The sequence below is a fragment of the Lithobates pipiens genome, unplaced genomic scaffold, assembly GCF_037356315.1.
Source record: "Lithobates pipiens isolate NorthernLeopardFrog02 unplaced genomic scaffold, aLitPip1_a1.2 Scaffold_13, whole genome shotgun sequence".
Classification (NCBI taxonomy): domain Eukaryota; kingdom Metazoa; phylum Chordata; class Amphibia; order Anura; family Ranidae; genus Lithobates; species Lithobates pipiens.
This window is the reverse complement of record NW_027507718.1, coordinates 548,164,781-548,182,885: the sequence shown is the minus strand read 5'-3', so window position 1 is coordinate 548,182,885 and position 18,105 is coordinate 548,164,781. Positions and strand designations below refer to the sequence as shown.

The window sequence follows — 18,105 nt, the reverse complement described above, 5'->3', positions numbered from 1 at the left end:
CCTCATGACCTGTCTGCACACCCTATAGCCTGACCTCATGACCTGCCTGCACACCCTCTGGCCTGACCTTTCTGCATACTCTGGCCTGACCTCATGACCTGCCTGCACACCCTATAGCCTGACCTCATGACCTGTTTGCACACCCTATAGCCTGACCTCATGACCTGCCTGCACACCCTATAGCCTGACCTCATGACCTGTCTGCACACCCTATAGCCTGAACTCATGTCCTACCTGCACACCCTATAGCCTGACCTCATGACCTGTCCGCACATCCTATAACCTGAACTCGTCACCTGTCTGTACACCCTATAGCCCAACTTCATGGTCTGCCTGCACACTAGAGTTGCCACCTCATCCCTTTAAACTAGAACACATATTGATTACACAGGTTCTGAGGCTAATTTAATGCAGATAAGGCACCAAGTGAGTTTAATTACCACCTTAATCAGCCACAGAACCCGTGTAATTCATATGTGTTCCGTTTTAAAGGGATGAGGTGGCAAACCTACTGGACACGCTATAGCATGGCCTGCCTGCACACCCTCTGGCCTTACAACATGACCTACCTGCACACCCTCTGCTCTCACCTCGTAACCTACCTGCACACCCTTTGGCCTGACCTCATGACCTATCTGCGCATCCTCTGGCATGACCTTCCTGCACACCCTCTGGCCTGACCGCATGACCTTCCTGCACACCTTCTGGCCTGACCTCATGACCTGTCTGCACACCCTATAGCCTGACTTTATGACCTGTCTTCACACCCTATAGCCTGACCATACTGTCTACCTGTGGGACATGTCTCAGCAATAAGAACCACACCCTTCTCCAGGAACGAAAGACACCTTGTTATGACGATTAAAGCTTTATTTAACAAATTTGAGAACATTAAAAAACTGAAAATAATTTTGATCTTTATATTGAATACATAGGATTATAAATCAAGTCAATTATAAGTAATGAGACCCATCCCAGGTCACCAACAGGAGATCAATGTTCAGTCCATAAGCTGAGCAGTCACCCGTCTTTATTCAAGACATTTATCATAAGTTGATGTCTTTTTGGGTCTTTCTCGAATGTCTGAAAAATAGGGGGGAAAAAAGTCTGTTAGTTTCATAAAGAAGAGTCAGCTGCCCCCCCCTCCTCCCCCCACAATCAGCACAAATAAAAACTCTGAACTAGAAGAGTCATATAGTTGTATAGTGAACATAGAAAGAAGTATCAATGTGTGGGATGGGGAGAAGGGTAAGAAGAGGGCAACAATGTATTTAAAGGGTGTATACACTCACCGGCCACTTTATTGGGTATACCTGTTTCGATTGCTTGGTAACAAAAATTTCTAATCAGCCAATCACATGGCAGCAATTCAATGCATTTAGACGTGGTGAAGATGACTTGCTGAAGTTCAAACCGAGCATCAGAATGGGGGAAGAAAGGGGATTTAAATGACTTTGAATGTGGCATGGTTGTTGGTGCCAGACGGGGCTGGTCTGAGTATTTAAAAAACTGCCGATCTACTGGGATTTTCACACACAACCATCTCTCAGGTTTGTAGAGAATGGTCCAAAAAAAAAAGAAAATATCCAGTGAGCGGAAGTTGCCTGGAGGAAAATGCCTTGTTGATGTCAGAGGAGAATGGGCAGACTGGTTCCAGGTAATAGAAAGGCAACAGTGACTCAAATAACCCCTCGTTACACCCAAGGTATGCAGAATACCATCTCTGAATGCACAACACATTCAACCTTGAAGCAGATTGACTACAGCAGCAGAAGACCACACTAGGTGCCACTCCTGTCAGCTAAGAACAGATAACTGAGGCTACAATTGGCACAGGATCACCAAAAATGGACAATAGAATATTGGAAAAACGTTTCCTGGTCTGATGAGTTTTTATTTCAGCTCCGACATTCAGATGGTAGGGTCAGAATTTGGTGTAAAGAACATGGAAGCATGGATCCATCCTGCCTTGTATCACCGGTTCAGACTGGTGGTGGGGGTGTAATGGTGTGGGGGTATTTTCTTGGCATACTTTGGGCCCCTTAGTACCAATTGAGCATCGTTTAAACCCCACGGCCTACCTGAGTATTGTTGTTGGCCATGTCCATCCCTTTATGATGACAGTGTCCCCATATTCTGATGGCTCCTTCCAGCAGGATAATGCCCCATGTCACGAAGCTCCAATCATCTCACCACTGGACAATGAGGTCACTGTCCTCCAATGGCCTCCACACTCACCACATCTCACCACTGGACAATGAGGTCCCTGTAACCCAATAGCCTCCACACTCACCACATCTCACCAATGGACAATGAGGTCCCTGTCCTCCAATAGTCTCCACACTCACCACATCTCACCACTGGACAATGAGGTCACTGTCCTCCAATAGTCCCCACACTCACCACATCTCACCACTGGACAATGAGGTCACTGTAACCCAATAGCCTCCACACTCACCACATCTCACCAATGGACAATGAGGTCCCTGTCCTCCAATAGTCTCCACACTCACCACATCTCACCACTGGACAATGAGGTCACTGCCCTCCAATAGTCTCCACACTCACCAGATCTCACCACTGGACAATGAGGTCACTGCCCTCCAATAGTCTCCACACTCACCAGATCTCACCACTGGACAATGAGGTCACTGTCCTCCAATAGTCTCCACACTCACCAGATCTCACCACTGGACAATGAGGTCACTGCCCTCCAATAGTCTCCACACTCACCAGATCTCACCACTGGACAATGAGGTCACTGCCCTCCAATAGTCTCCACACTCACCAGATCTCACCACTGGACAATGAGGTCACTGTCCTCCAATAGTCTCCACACTCACCAGATCTCACTACTGGACAATGAGGTCACTGTCCTCCAATAGTCTCCACACTCACCAGATCTCACCACTGGACAATGAGGTCACTGCCCTCCAATAGTCTCCACACTCACCAGATCTCACCACTGGACAATGAGGTCACTGCCCTCCAATAGTCTCCACACTCACCAGATCTCACCACTGGACAATGAGGTCACTGCCCTCCAATAGTCTCCACACTCACCAGATCTCACCACTGGACAATGAGGTCACTGCCCTCCAATAGTCTCCACACTCACCAGATCTCACCACTGGACAATGAGGTCACTGTCGTCCAATGGCCTCCACAGTCACCACATCTCATCCAATAGAGCACCTTTAGGATGTGGAGGAACCGGAGATTGGCATCATGGATGTGCAGCCGACAAATCTGCAGCAACTGCGTGATGCTATCATGTCACTATGGAGCAAAATCTCAGAGGAATGTTCCCAACACCAGGTTGAATCTATGCTACCAAGAATGAAGGCAGAAGGGGGTCCGACCTGGTATCAGCAAGGTGTAGAGTACCTAAAAAAGTATCCGGTGAGTGTATGTATTTTATACAAAATGGCAGATAAATGGCTTATAAAATCAGGGCACAAGCCTTTCAGACGTGCAAATGCAAAACAGACATAAAAGTCATATAGCTGTCAGTAATATTTAGTGATTTCATAATCAAGCATAACTAAGCTCACAAAAGATCTATTAAAAGTACAGGCCGGCAACTCGACAGCTTCTCAAATATTTATTTAAGCATGACAGCAATAACATCATCCAAAAATCTGACGCGTTTCGGCCTTAGGCCTTCATCAAAAGCATGCTGGAATATGCAATATGAATTGTATATATGAACTTCTTGGGTTGCTTTTTTTCAGTAATAGTTTATTATAGCACATATATATATACATGTGATTAGAGCCAAAGGCTCTAACAAGCTTCAAAAAAGGGTGGGCTCGGGGCGCAGAGCGCTGAGCCGCAATCACACTTGTGTGGCGATAGTGAATGAATATTTGCTGTTTTCAGACTAAATCTTCTCCCTGATTGGCCAAAACATCAGTCGATCCTATTGGGCACCTAGAGCCAAGGAGGAGGAGAGAGGCGATGCATGGAGGATAGGACACCGCAGCCCGCCACCCACCATGCTGAAGCCACTGCCCACTACCTGCCACGCTAGAGGACACCGCAGCCCCTGCCCGCAACGCTGGAGGACACCAGAGCCCCTGCCTGCCACACTGGAGGACACCACAGCACCTGCCCGCCACACTGGAGAGGACACTGCAGCCCCTGCCCGCCACACTGGAGGATACCAAAGCCCCTGCCCGCCACGCTGGAGGACACCGGAACCCCTGCCCACCATGCTGGAGGACACCACAGCCCCTGCCCGCCACACTGGAGGATACCGAAGTCCCTGCCCGCCATGCTGGAGGACACCGGAGCCCCTGCCCACCGCACTGGAGGACACCCCAGCCCCTTTCCCCGCCACGCTGGAGGACACCGGAGGCCCTGCCCGCCACGCTGGAGGACACCACAGCTCCTGCCCGCCACGCTGGAGGACACCACAGCTCCTGCCCGCCACGCTGGAGGACACCGGAGCCCCTGCCCGCCACACTGGAGGACACCGCATCCCCTGCCCACCACGCTGGAGGACACCGGAGCCGCTGCCTGTAGCCCACAACCTAGATGGGATAAGTGCAGGACTGACCGGCAGATGGGGGGGGGGGGCTGGGGGTAGTGGCAGCCACCCAGGGGGTGGTTGTTTGCCAAGAAAAAAAAAACACCAGCCGCCACTGCTTTCCAAAAAAAAAAAGTCAGTGTTTACATCTGCTGGCACTGAAAGTGATGTCATGACGTTGCTTGTAGCCTCCAGCGGTCAAAGAATTGGCCGGGGGCCAACTGGTCCACAGCCAGCTCAATGGTAAACCGCTGCCGCCAGTGGGTTCATCCTCTAACTCCCCAATCACACAGATGAGACTGGGGAAGGTCATAAGGGGCGCAGGGGCGCTGCCCCCCTAATCCATGCGCCCGGGCCCTAATCTACATGCAGAGCGCCGGACGCATGGATTCAAATTTTTTTTTTTCTAAGCACATGATTAGAGCCTGGCGCTCTAATTGACTTCAAAAGGGGTGGTCTTGAGGCACAGAACATTGCACCCCGGGCCCACCCGCTTGTGTGACATTAGCAAATTAATATTCGCTAATATCTTCCTGCTTCTCTTCCCAGCCAATCGGGAGGCGGGTCCTTAGACGCGACTGCCGGGACTTGGAAGGAGATGCAGGGGGGAAGCCGTGACCTGGATGGGGTAAGTGCAGGCTGGCAGGCGAAGGCCAAGCAACAGGGTGTAGTAAGTGAGGTGGCCAGGTTTGCCACCCCCCCCCCCCCCCAAACAAATTGAGCACCAGCCACCACTGGTATGTTTTATAGTGACACACAACTTACAGATTGTGGAGCATGGCTGTCTGTTCTCGAGCAGGAGGGCTCTTTGGAGGAGGTCCCTATTCCAATCCCTGAGTCCTAACCTTGTTCTTCAAGGGTAAACCCTAACCCCCTAAGCTTACTACAGATCGGAAGGGAAGGGCAGAAAGACTTGGATGTACAGGGGTGTGGATTTGATACCTGTAGATACTGAAGAGTGCAAAAAAAAGTACAACTCTCACATCGGTGGTGACTGGGGAGAGTTTTCCCATAAAGCAATACATTATCTGTACCACCACCAGTGTGGATCAATGTCATTGATATGCAATCTGTCGTAGGTTGGGTGTACCACCAACACATATTAGGCCATTTTTGAGATGGTGTGGTGAATCGACCATCCAATGTGTCAAAACATTTCAAGGAAGTTTCATGGGTGCAATCTGCCTTTTTTCCCAGTATTTAAAGGGTTGCATCCTGTGGATGGGGCAGAGACTTCCAGAGGGGTTTACTCGAGAGGGAGGTCTGGTGGATTTCCAGGCTTCACTGTGAGTCCCTGTGGGTTTGAATCACTGGGGAATTTGTTTGTACCTTTGCCTATTGCCATCCATTTCCCTTTTTTTCCAGTGGATTTCCTGCAGTATATTAACTTCTACTTATTTTTCCTCAGCAGCTCTCCTGCAGCCTATTGGCACGTATTCCTTTTTTTTTTTCCAGCAGATCTCCTGCATATTACTAGCATTTCTAACCTTTGTTTTTTTCCTTTGCATCACTAGATCTCAGAGTTTTGACAAGTTATCTGAGAATTTGCAGGAGGTTTTTTTTTTTGTTTTTAACTCTAACTTGGCCCTGCCCCACAAAACAGAAGATCCGTGGGGGGCAAATAAGAAATAATGTGCAAGAATTCTGAGATAATATCATTGTGTTCTCAAAAATATGTCTGAGGTATGAATACTATGCCAGCATTCTGAGGTACACCTTAAATTCCGACGTACTATCTCAGGTTTATCAAACCTTTCACTTAGCCCCAGCTCTCTTCTGTATAAATCAGTAGATCATACAAATACATGGCATTTACCAAGATACATACAGTACATACCCCATAAGGACATTATGATGGTCTTACTCTGCCGTCTCTCTACTAAACTCTCCTCAATCTCCTTATTATATGCTTGGCTTCATGCTTCTGCATCGGTGTTTTTCCTAAGTAAGGCTGTAGGACATCACAAGGAGTCAGGTTGGTCAGAAGCTCTGACTTAGGGAGTTGAAGTCGTCCATTGCCGGGAAGGTGAAAGGCAACCACCAGCTCATTCCACACACAGCGAGGTTCATAGGCGCGCTTCTTACGCCAGGGCTCTGACCTTCTAGAACGAGGAGGAGGGTCTGAAGGTCTCACCTGGCAGTCTTCCTCACAAATCTTCAGCTTCAGAGATCTGGAGGTGGATTCTGGTCTCCAGAACAATCTTTCCTCCATCCAGTAGACAAAGGGCAGAGGTCCAGAGATGTTCTGGGCAGACGGCACAACTGGAAGGTCATTGAACTGGTCGATGTTGGGACGGTGAACTACAATGTAGTGAGCGATCTCCTGTTTGTAGATATCAGTCCCCAGAATCCTCAGTTGAGGTTCCTCACCCTCGCAGTGCTGAGTCTTGTACAAGGACAGAAGGTAGGACAATGGGAAGGAAAGTCTGAAGTTGCCGTACCGAGAAGCAGAATGATCAAACGCCGGGGAGCTGGCATATTGTTCCTTCATCTCTGTCTGGAATATCCCGGCATTTCTCACATGTTGGACTTTGTCATAGGCCTGTTGGCGAGCGCTCTCAATGTTATCTGGACAGATGTCTGCACTCCAGAATGAAAGGTCTTTGAATTCTTCTCTCTCGTGGTCTCCTCTTCCCTTAAGAGACTGTGATTCCAGAATTTCTTGTAAAGATTTCTCATCGGTGACATGCTGCAACTTCATGACGGGGAAGTCTATTGGTAGACGGAGAGAGAGATCGGTGTGAACACTGTCAATGTTCTTCTTCATGGTTTTCCCGGCTGTCTTTATCTCGTCCAGAGAAGTCAGTTTGTTATACGTCTTCTCGATAGACAGTAATTCTCCAGAGTAGTGGTATCCTCGGCAAGTTCTGCCAAGTTGTATCTCCTTTAGATTTCTCTGCATTGTAGCCAGGAATGTCTCAGCTCAGGACAAGTTTTTAGAACTGTTACACATCTATCGTGTATAGAAAGATTTTGAATTTGGTGACAGAGAATAGTCACTCCCCGAAATTCACTTTACAGGAAGAAACTATGAACTGGAGGAATCTGAACTGACTTCATTCCAGACATTTCACAATTTCAGTTTCGGAAAACAGAATGCAGGTTCTTATAACTAACGTGGTCAATGGACAATGTCAATTCAACTAGTGGATTATTTTATATTAATGTGAGAGCTGCTCATTCAACCTTTGGGCCCCTCAGATTCACTCAACCAATGCTTGCAGCACCTTACTGCACGGGCCCCACTCCTAGCTTCTGGATAGGGTTCTCCCAGCACCCTGAGCTCTCCCATTTCTCAGGAACACAGGACTCCCTCCAGCCCCCTCTGTGGACTCGCTAGTCACCTAAGCTTTCTTGGCCTCGTAGCTGTGCTGAATTTCACAGTCCTTCAGGTAAGAAGTCCCCCCAACATAAGGTCTTGTCTCCCAAGAATGTCATCCCTCTGTCATGGTTATGCAATAGAGTTTGACTGCTTACCTGTCTCCATGTGTTCATCTCTAGAGACCAGCCAACTCTCACCGGACTGCTTTTGTAATCCATCCTCTGGCATGGCTCCACCCTAGCTCCTATCAGAGAACTCTATATTAACCTGTGCACTGCAGGCCAACCCTGCTGATCAACCATTGTGTGTTTGGCTTCCTGTTACCTGCCGTGTGCTTGTCTGTTGTTCTGTTACCGACTTTGGCGTGTCCTTGACTATCCCTGTTTGCCTGTGATCCTGACCTTTTTGGCGTGTCCCAGACTATTCCTGTCTGCTTGTGGCCCCGGCCTTGGCTTTATCCCTCACTATCCCTATCCTCGTGTTGCCTACTGTGGGTGTGAGCTGGGGGTCATGACCTGGAGCCAGTTGCAGCCCAGTCCCTCCTCACCACTAGAGGCTCTGGTGATCACCTGCTGGCTCTTAGACTCCGCGCCCCAGGGAATCTTACGCTCTAACCCCAGTGGGATCCAGCTTGGTGTTCTGGCGGCCCTGCCTTCCTTATCACCTTGACTCCCATTGGCAGCAGTCAGCCGTAGGGTCCACAAACTTGCGGTGCACTCCTGATCCCTACGGTGTGCATCTGTCACCTGGCCTCAAGGTGACCTGACACCCTCCTGGCTGGAGAGCACTGCTATTTTCACTCTCTCTCTCTCTCTCTCTCTCTCTCTCATACACCCTCTCTCCAAATGGCTGCAACTACCCTGAGATCTCTCAAGACCATCATTATAAGGCATGTGTGCACCTGGACACACACCCTGCTGGTTTTCAACAAAACATGGACATTGGGTTAAAGATTTCTTCCCTCCCAAGACACTGTAAAAACTCCAAACTGCGAAGCCTAATCTGGGAATACCTAAGAATGTTTTCTCTACTCATAATCTATACTTTGGAACCCCACGCGCTGCACGTGTGCCCTTCTTCCAAGAATTTTCTACTCTCGCATCATGGCAGAGCCCTCGCACTGTCACACTCGCAAGATCAATGGATTAAAATACATTTTCGATGCGAGATGGACCAAGAACGAGGCCGCGTTCATGTTTTATACTGATTAACCACTTGCCTAATGTGCACTTCCCTTCCTAACCAGGCCAATTTTCAGTGCTCTCACACTTTGATAATTACTCAGTGATGCAACATTGTGCCCATATAAAAATTGTTGTCCTTTTTTATTCACAGAGAGCTTTCTTTTAGTGATATTTTATCACCACTGAGTTTTTGTTTGTTTTTTTGCATTGTAAATAAAGACCACAAATTGGTCTTTTGGTCTTCGAGCCACGGGACCCCTTTTTGCTCCGCACCAGAATCAGATTGCATGTGTGGGTGTCCACACTCATTCTATCTGATTCATGTCTGAACTGACAGTTCGCACTGTGATATGCGAGCCGATCCGGGGGGCGTCATTAACCACTTCCCGACCAGCGCACGACGATGTACGTCGACAGAATGGCATGGGCAGGCATATTGGCGTACAGGTACGTCCAATATTCGATGCCGCCCTGCCATCGGGAGCGCGCCGCCGGCGGGGCGCTCCCGCGGGGCGCTCCCGCGGGGCGCTCCCGCGCTGGTCGGGACCCCCGTGAGTCCGGTCGTGGGACCCGCGGACTCGATCGCCGCGGGCATCCCCGCGATCGTCTCACGGAGCGGCCGAATGGAGGAAATGCTGCATAAACAACATTTCTCCATTCTGCCTAGCAACTAGTGACGCTGATCTCTGCGCCATGTGATTGGAGCAGAGATCAGTGTACACTAAATGAAAGCCCAACCCCCCCACAGTTAGTAACACACCCCTAGGAACACTTAACCCCTACACTGCCACCCACTGGTTAACCCTTTCACTGCCAGTGTCATTTACACAGGAATCACTGCATTTATATAGCAGTGATTGCTGTATAAACGACAATGGTCCCAAAAATGGGTCAAAAATGTCCGATGGGTCCCCCACAATGTCGCAGTCACAATAAAAATCGCTGATCGCCGCCATTACTAGTAAAAAAAAAAATAAGAAAAAATTATTAATAAAAATGCTATAAAACTATCCCTATTTTGTAAACGCTATAACTTTTGCGCAAACCAATCAGTAATCGCTTATTGCGATTTTTTTTACCAAAAATATGTAGAAGAATACGTATCGGCCTAAACTGAGGGAAAAAAATGTTTTTTTATATATTTTTGGGGGATATTTATTATAACAAAAAGTAAAAAGTAATGCGTTTGTTTCAAAATTGTCGCTCTATTTTTGTTTATAGCGCAAAAAATAAAAACCGCAGGGGTGATCAAATACCACCAAAAGAAAGCTCTATTTGTGGGGAAAAAAGGACGTCAATTTCGTTTGGGAGCCACGTCGCACGACCGCGCAATTGTCAGTTAAAGCGACGCAGTGCCGAATCGCAAAAAGTGCTCTGGTCTTTGACCAGCAAAATGGTCCGGTCTGCAAGTGGTTAACTTTGTATTGACACCCGCAGTGATTCGGATATGGCCGTGTGAACTCCCTGCGAGTCCAGGGTGATGCGGGAACCCGTGCTGGATTCTCAGGGGTTCTCGCATGCCACCAGTGTGAACCTAGCCTAAGACAAATGCCCAAACATTTACCGGTTGGACGGAAGCCAAACGCCATGTATAATCGCAGTATTAATTCCACTGTTATTCTTGAAAGTTTCTTGCTGTCATTGCTTGTTAAGGACGCTGGTGGGTACAGGCACCTCCAACTCTTTAACAACCAGTGACATCATCGACCCCATTCCCTTGTATCCCCAGCAATGCATGTGAAGAAGCTGGGATAGTCTAATAAAACAACAGCATGGGGCTCCCCCAACAATTCATACCAGGCCTTTTACGTTTAATACATAGGTGGAAGAATAAAACACAAGGTCCATCTAGTTAAATCAATGGCAAAAAAAAAAAAACACAACAAATATCTCCGTATACACAATCCTATACCTGCAGTTGACCAAGAAGCAAAATAATCACAAAAATAATTTCAAGTTTTCTCTAGCGGGGAAAAAAAATGTATTCCTGATCCCCCCCATAGGCAAACTAATATTCCCTGGATTAACAACCCCTGTCATTTTATTACCTATAATTACCTATAAATATTAATATCCAGCTATATTTTTGTATTTAGGAATGTATCTAGCACTTTTTAAAAAAGAATCTACTGGGCTGGCCAGAACCAATTCTTGAGGGAGTCTATTCCACATTTTCACAGCTCTAAGCCCTTGTACACACGGCCGGACATTCCGACAACAAAATCCGTCAGATTTTTTCCGATAGATTTTGTCCAAAACTGGTGTTGCATACACACGGTCGGACAAAGTTGTCGTAAAATCCGATCGTTCAGAACCTGATGAAGGTTGCATTCATGCAATGGTGAGGCTACATTTGAGGCTGCATTCATGTTAATGGTGAGGCTGCATTCATGCAATGGTGAGGCTGCATTAATGTCAATGGTGAGGCTGCATTCATGGCAATGGTGGGGCTGTATTCATGTCAATGGTGAGGCTGCATTCATGGCAATGGTGGGACTGCATTCATGCAATGGTGAGGCTGTATTCATGTCAATGGTGAGGCTGCATTCATGGCAATGGTGGGGCTGCATTCATGCAATGGTGAGGCTGCATTCATGTCAATGGTGAGGCTGTATTCATGTCAATGGTGAGGCTGTATTCATGTCAATGGTGAGGCTGTATTCATGTCAATGGTGAGGCTGCATTCATGACAATGGTGAGGCTGCATTCATGTCAATGGTGAGGCTGCATTCATGGCAATGGTGAGGCTGCATTAATGTCAATGGTGAGGCTGCATTCATAGCAATTGTGAGGCTGCATTTGTGGCACTTGTGAGGCTGTAGGTGGGCACTGATTAGACTGCATTGATGGGCACTGACCCTTATTTTGCTTCATGGTTCTTTAATTAAAATTTGAGTTTTTCCTGAAACTTCCCTCTTAAAATGAAGGTGCGTGTTATACGCCGATAAATGCAGTATATCCAAATAACACGCCTAAACTCATCCTGGTGAATCTTCAGGCTCCACTGAGAGTCTCTCTGGGCTTGAATCACTGAAGAGTTTGTACCTTAAATGTTATAAACTTTAGGTGTGTATTTGCCTAAGAGCCTAATCAGGTGCTTCCAAAAAATACCCCGCCCGGCGCCTGACAAGGGGCCGGGCACCTGAATAAGGGGTAGCAGCGGCGACCATAGATAGATTCATGCAATGCATGAATCTATCTATGGTGATAGAGAGGTGGAAGAAGAGAGGGGGCGTTGCCTGTGCGCCCCTTATGGACGCACGCAGATAGGGGCACCACTTCTATCAGGAACATTGCCACTGAAGTCCACGTCTCTGTGCCACCTTTGGCTTTATGGATGCGGGTGCGGGTGCATGCAATCCTTCTACAGGAGTTCTGGTCGGAGATTGGGTTCCTGACAATCATCTATGCCTGTTTGACGCACGATGTGTCTACGTCTTGGGGTAAGAGTACCCATCCCCCTTCCCTGGTGTCGGGTGCACACTCCCGGGTGCTGTGTGTGAATACCACCTTGCATATTCCAGCTTCAGTATCTTACCTCATGACCTATTATATCTTGTGACCATATCTGAGGATCTGAGCATGAGATTTTGAACTTTTACCTTCAGGGGACTCTCATGTGGTCATTCAAGTTTATTAGCTGCGTTCTTTAGACGTTTCCTTCCCCAAAACCATTCGATGGTTTGAGGGGGGAGGGTGAACCAGACGTACATTGGGCAGACAGGTCAGTTAGGGGTCAGACATTAATGGAGGGTGGAATGGGGATAGATGGGGGGTGGGATATGGCAGGTGACAAGAAATTTCCCATGTTGCAAACAGCCATTGAAAACTATAGTGCAATTTGTACTACTAAAAATAATATGAAAAACACCAGAGCAAAATGTAATAATGCATTAAAGTGTTTGTTCACCAATGCCAGAAGTCTGCCAAGCAAAATAGGTGAATTGGAAGCTGTGGTGCATGAGGAGAGCTATGATGTAATCGGTATTGCTGAAACTTGGCTTCAATCCTCACATGACTGGGCTATTAATATTCCTGGCTATGCACTCTTTCGGAGAGACAGGGTAAAAAGGAAAGGTGGCGGGGTCTGTCTCTATGTGAGAAATGATCTCAAAGCAAGTGTGAAAGAGGACCTGGTGGATGGAGAGTGTGATGAGTCCAAAGCATTATGGGTGGAACTGCATTTAGATGGGTGTAGTTCAAAGTTAATCGTTGGAGTTTGTTATAGACCACCCAATGTGAATGAGGAGGTGGAGACTCAGCTCCTTGCACAGATGGAAAGGGCTGCAAGGGCTGGGACAGTGATAATAATGGGGGATTTTAACTACCCAGAAATTGACTGGAGTAATGGCACTGCTGGGACAGTTAAAGGGCAAAAAATGATAAACCTATTACAGGACAATTTTATGGTCCAGTTTATTGAGGCCCCAACTAGGAATGAAGCTCTGTTGGACCTGGTAATCTCAAACCATGCAGAGCTTATTACTAATGTCCAGATAAAGGAACACCTGGGTAGCAGTGATCATAACATGATTTCCTTTGATGTTAGCGCTAAACAAGAAATACATACGGGTAAGATAAAAACACTTAACTTCAAGAGAGCTAATTTTCCGAGCATGAGGGCTACTCTCCAGGACTTAGACTGGGAGAGAATATTCGCTTCAATGGGCACAGAACAGAAATGGGAATTCTTCAAAAAGACTGTTGGGGACCTCACTGCAAAGTATATTCCCATGGGCAATAAGTTTAAAAGGCTAAAAACAAAACCTATGTGGCTCACGGCCAAAGTTAAAAAAGCTATAAACTGTAAGAGAAGAGCTTTTAAAAAATATAAAAATGAAGGATCACTAGTGTCATTTAAATGTTACAAAGAAATTAACAGAATATGTAAAAAGGAAATCAAGGATGCAAAAATTCAAAACGAACGACAGATTGCAAAAGATAGTAGGACAAACCCCAAAAAATTCTTCAAATATATTAAAAGTAAAAAGGTCAAGTCTGAGCATGTAGGCCCTTTACAAAACAATCTAGAGTTGGTGACTGGGGACAAAGAGAAGGCTAATTTATTAAACACTTTCTTCAGCTCTGTGTACACAAAAGAGCATGGGGGAGCTCATGTCCATAATGGGGGTGATAGTGACACAGCCCCAAATGATCCACAATGGCTCAAAAGTGATATGGTCCAGAAATACTTAGACGGAATAAAGGTGGATAAAGCACCTGGCCCTGATGGCATCCACCCACGGATCCTAAAAGAATTGAGCTCTGTAATTTCAGAGCCATTGTATCTAATTTTTAGGGACTCATTAATGACGGGAATAGTCCCACTGGATTGGCGCAGGGCGAACGTGGTGCCTATATTTAAAAAGGGATCAAAGTCTTTACCAAGTAACTATAGACCTGTTAGCTTAACTTCTATAGCTGGGAAGATACTGGAGCGTTTAATAAAAGACCACATAGACGAGTTCTTGCTGAACAAAAACACTTTAAGCAACAGACAGCATGGATTCATGAAAGACAGAAGTTGTCAGACAAATCTGATTTCTTTTTATGAGGAGGTAAGTAAAACCTTGGACAGAGGGGTGGCGGTGGACGTGGTATACTTGGATTTTGCAAAAGCGTTGGATACAGTTCCCCACACACGGCTCATGTGTAAGGTAAAGTCTACAGGTTTGGAAATATCAGTTTGTAAATGGATAGAAAATTGGCTAGAAGACAGAATTCAGAGAGTAGTGGTTAATGACTCTTACTCTGAATGGTCTAAGGTTATCAGTGGTGTACCCCAAGGTTCAGTGCTGGGACCCTTACTTTTTAACATCTTTATAAATGATATTGGGTCTGGGATCAAAAGTAATATTTCTGTCTTTGCAGATGACACCAAGATATGCAGTGGAATAACGTCTTTACAGGATGTCTCCAATTTACAAGCCAACCTCAATACACTGTCTAATTGGGCGACTATGTGGCAGATGAGGTTTAATGTTGATAAATGTAAAGTTATGCACTTGGGGCCTAAGAATATGCATGCATCATACACGCTAGGGGGAGTACAACTGGGGGAATCCATAGTGGAGAAGGATCTGGGGGTTTTGGTAGACCATAAGCTCAATAACAACATGCAATGCCAAGCTGCTGTTTGCAAAGCGAGCAAAGTCCTTTCTTGTATTAAGAGAGGTATGGACTCTAGAGAAAGAGACATAATTTTGCCCCTGTTCAAATCATTAGTAAGACCTCACCTGGAATATGCCGTTCAGTTTTGGGCACCAGTTCTCAAAAAGGATATCGGGGAACTGGAGAAAGTGCAGAGAAGGGCAACCAAACTGATAAGAGGCATGGAGGAACTCATCTATGAGGAAAGATTAGAGGAACTAAATTTATTCACTCTTGAGAAGAGGAGATTAAGGGGGGATATGATCAACATGTTCAAATACATTAGGGGTCCATATAGTGAACTTGGTGTTGAGTTGTTCTCTGTACGGTCAACCCAGAGGACACGGGGGCACTCTTTACGTCTAGAGGAAGAGAGATTTCATCTTCAAGTACGGAAAGGTTTCTTCACAGTTAGAGCTGTGAAAATGTGGAATAGACTCCCTGCACAGGTGGTTCTGGCCAGTTCAGTAGATTGCTTTAAGAAAGGCTTGGATACTTTCCTGATGGTACATAATATAACTAGGTACTAACATAGGTAAAGTTGATCCAGGGAAAATCCGATCGCCTGTTGGGGGATCAGGAAGGAATTTTTTTCCCCTGCTGTAGCAAATTGGCGCATGCTCTGCTGGTTTTTTTTTTCGCCTTCCTCTGGATCAATTGTGGGCATAAAATTGGGTATCTGGATTGTACGATTATTTTTTATTTTATTTATTTGTTTTTAAGGTTGAACTGGATGGACTTGTGTCTTTTTTCAACCTGACTAACTATGTAACTATGTAACTATGTAACTATGATGTGCAAATTTCATTCTGGCTTATTTATGGTTGCATATTTTTAGTCTGTGTTAATGCACCACCTTGAATGATCTTCACTTCTAAGAGCATTTCTTGTATATACATGTATACAGCACTGCACACAGCACTTTGGTATATTACTTGATACCTTTCATATATTTTTTCACTTTTTAGTTGTTTTTTTTGGTTATATATGCACTTGACACTTTTTATAGTACCCCACATTGAGCACACACCCCTGGACATCAATCCGGGGTGTACATTTATTCTATAACGCTGCATCTCCCCTGTTCTTTTACCTTGTGCATTTACTCTTATTGCTGATGCCGGCTGCTTGTTGATATTAGTAGTGCATTTTTTTTTGCCCAATATTTTATACAAATATAATGCATTTACCAAGATACACACAGCACATACAACATAATGTCTTACTTTGCCGTCTCCTCTCTCTACTAAACTCTTTCCTCAATCTTCCTATTATGGCCTTGGCTTCATGCTTCTGCATCGGTGTTTTCCTTAAGTAAGGCTGTAGGACATCACAAGGAGTCAGGTGGGTCAGAAGCTCTGACATAGGGAGTTGAAGCCGTCCATTGCCGGGAAGGTGAAAGGCAACCACAAGCTCATTCCACACACAGCGAGGTTCATAGGCGCGCTTTTTACGCCAGGGCTTTGACCTTCTAGAATGAGGAGGAGGGTCTGAAGGTCTCACCTGGCAGTCTTCCTCAGAGATCTTCAGCTTCAGAGATCTGGAGGTGGATTCTGGTCTCCAGAACAATCTTTCCTCCATCCAGTAGACAAAGGGCATATGTCCAGAGATGGCAGTTGGCACACTTAGAAGGTCATTGAATTGGTCGGTGTTGGGACGGTGAACTACAATGTAGTGAGCGATCTCCTGTTTGTAGATATCAGTCCCCAGAATCCTCAGTTGAGGTTCCTCACCCCCGCAGTGCTGAGTCTTGTACAAGAACAGAAGGTAGGACAATGGGAAGGAAAGTCTGAAGTTGCCGTACCGAGAAGCAGAATGATCAAACGCCGGGGAGCTGGCATATTGTTCCTTTATCTCTGTCTGGAATCTTTTGGCATTTCTCACATGTCGGACTTTGTCATAGGCCTGTTGGCGAGCGCTCTCAATATACTTTGGACAGTTGTCTGAACTCCAGAATGACAGGTCTCTGAATTCTTCTCTCTCATGGTCTCCTCTTCCCTTGAAAGATTTTGATTTCAGAATTTCTTGTAAGGATTCCCAATCGGTGGCATGCTGCAGCTTCATGACGGGGAAGTCTATTGGTAGACGGAGAGAGAGATCGGTGTGAACACTGTCAATGTTCTTCTTCATGGTTTTCCCGGCTGTCTTTATATTACCCAGAGAAGTCAAGTTGTATTTAATCTCCTCAATGGACAGTAATTTTCCAGAGAAGTGATATCCTCTGCATTTTAAGACAGATTTTATCTCCTCTAGATTTCTCCGTACAGAGGGCTGCATTTTGATCGGGAAGGTCTCAGCTCTCATGTGTGTATACAAAGACTTCGAATTTGGCAATGAAGAATTGGCACACCCCACATTCACAATACATGAGGAAAAACCATAAACAGGAAGTCTGAACTGGCTTCATCCCAGACAAACGTCACGACCACAGTTTGGGAATCAGAAACTAAACTCTTCTGACTAACATAGATAAATATGAGACATTATAAGGAAAGAAAGATGGTCAGTCAAAGGATCAATTCCTTGATCTTATTTTGTGAGTTGGCCTAAAACGTTTCTTTAAGTGTATATAAACTGTAATGTCTTGTACACAAGATAGGATTTCCCAACAACATAATCCCATGTTGTTTGTTTTTTTTCCCGACGGATGTTGGCTCAAACTTGTCTTGCATACACACGGCCACACAAAGTTGGTCAGAGATTTACGAACATCAAGAACGCAGTGACGTACAACACATACAACGACCCGAGAAAAAATGAAGTTCAATAGCCAGTCCTTCTGCTTCATTCTGAGCATGCGTGGAACCTTGTGCGTCGGAATTGTGTTACACACACACGATCGGAATTTCCGACAACGGATTTTGTTGTCGGAAAATTTGAGAACCAGCTCTCAAATTTTGTGTGACGGAAATTTCAGT

The 18,105-nt window shown here is 46.0% G+C and overlaps 1 protein-coding gene across 3 annotated transcripts; it reads right to left on the bottom strand.

The window, feature by feature from the left end:
* Positions 1-849: 849 nt before the first annotated feature.
* On the bottom strand, positions 850-17,507 carry LOC143975824 (uncharacterized). 3 transcript variants are annotated; one of them, XM_077478382.1, is made up of 2 exons: positions 16,414-17,507; positions 850-1,083 (listed from the first exon to the last, which is right to left on the bottom strand). In XM_077478382.1, exons 1-2 carry the CDS (start codon positions 17,489-17,491, stop codon positions 1,031-1,033), a joined length of 1,131 nt encoding a protein of 376 aa, XP_077334508.1. In that variant the 5' UTR covers positions 17,492-17,507; the 3' UTR covers positions 850-1,030. The 3 variants fall into 3 exon arrangements, with proteins under 3 accessions (XP_077334508.1, XP_077334511.1, XP_077334510.1); XM_077478385.1 differs by lacking the exon at positions 16,414-17,507 and adding an exon at positions 6,396-7,547; XM_077478384.1 differs by lacking the exon at positions 16,414-17,507 and adding an exon at positions 6,369-7,540.
* Positions 17,508-18,105: the final 598 nt, after the last annotated feature.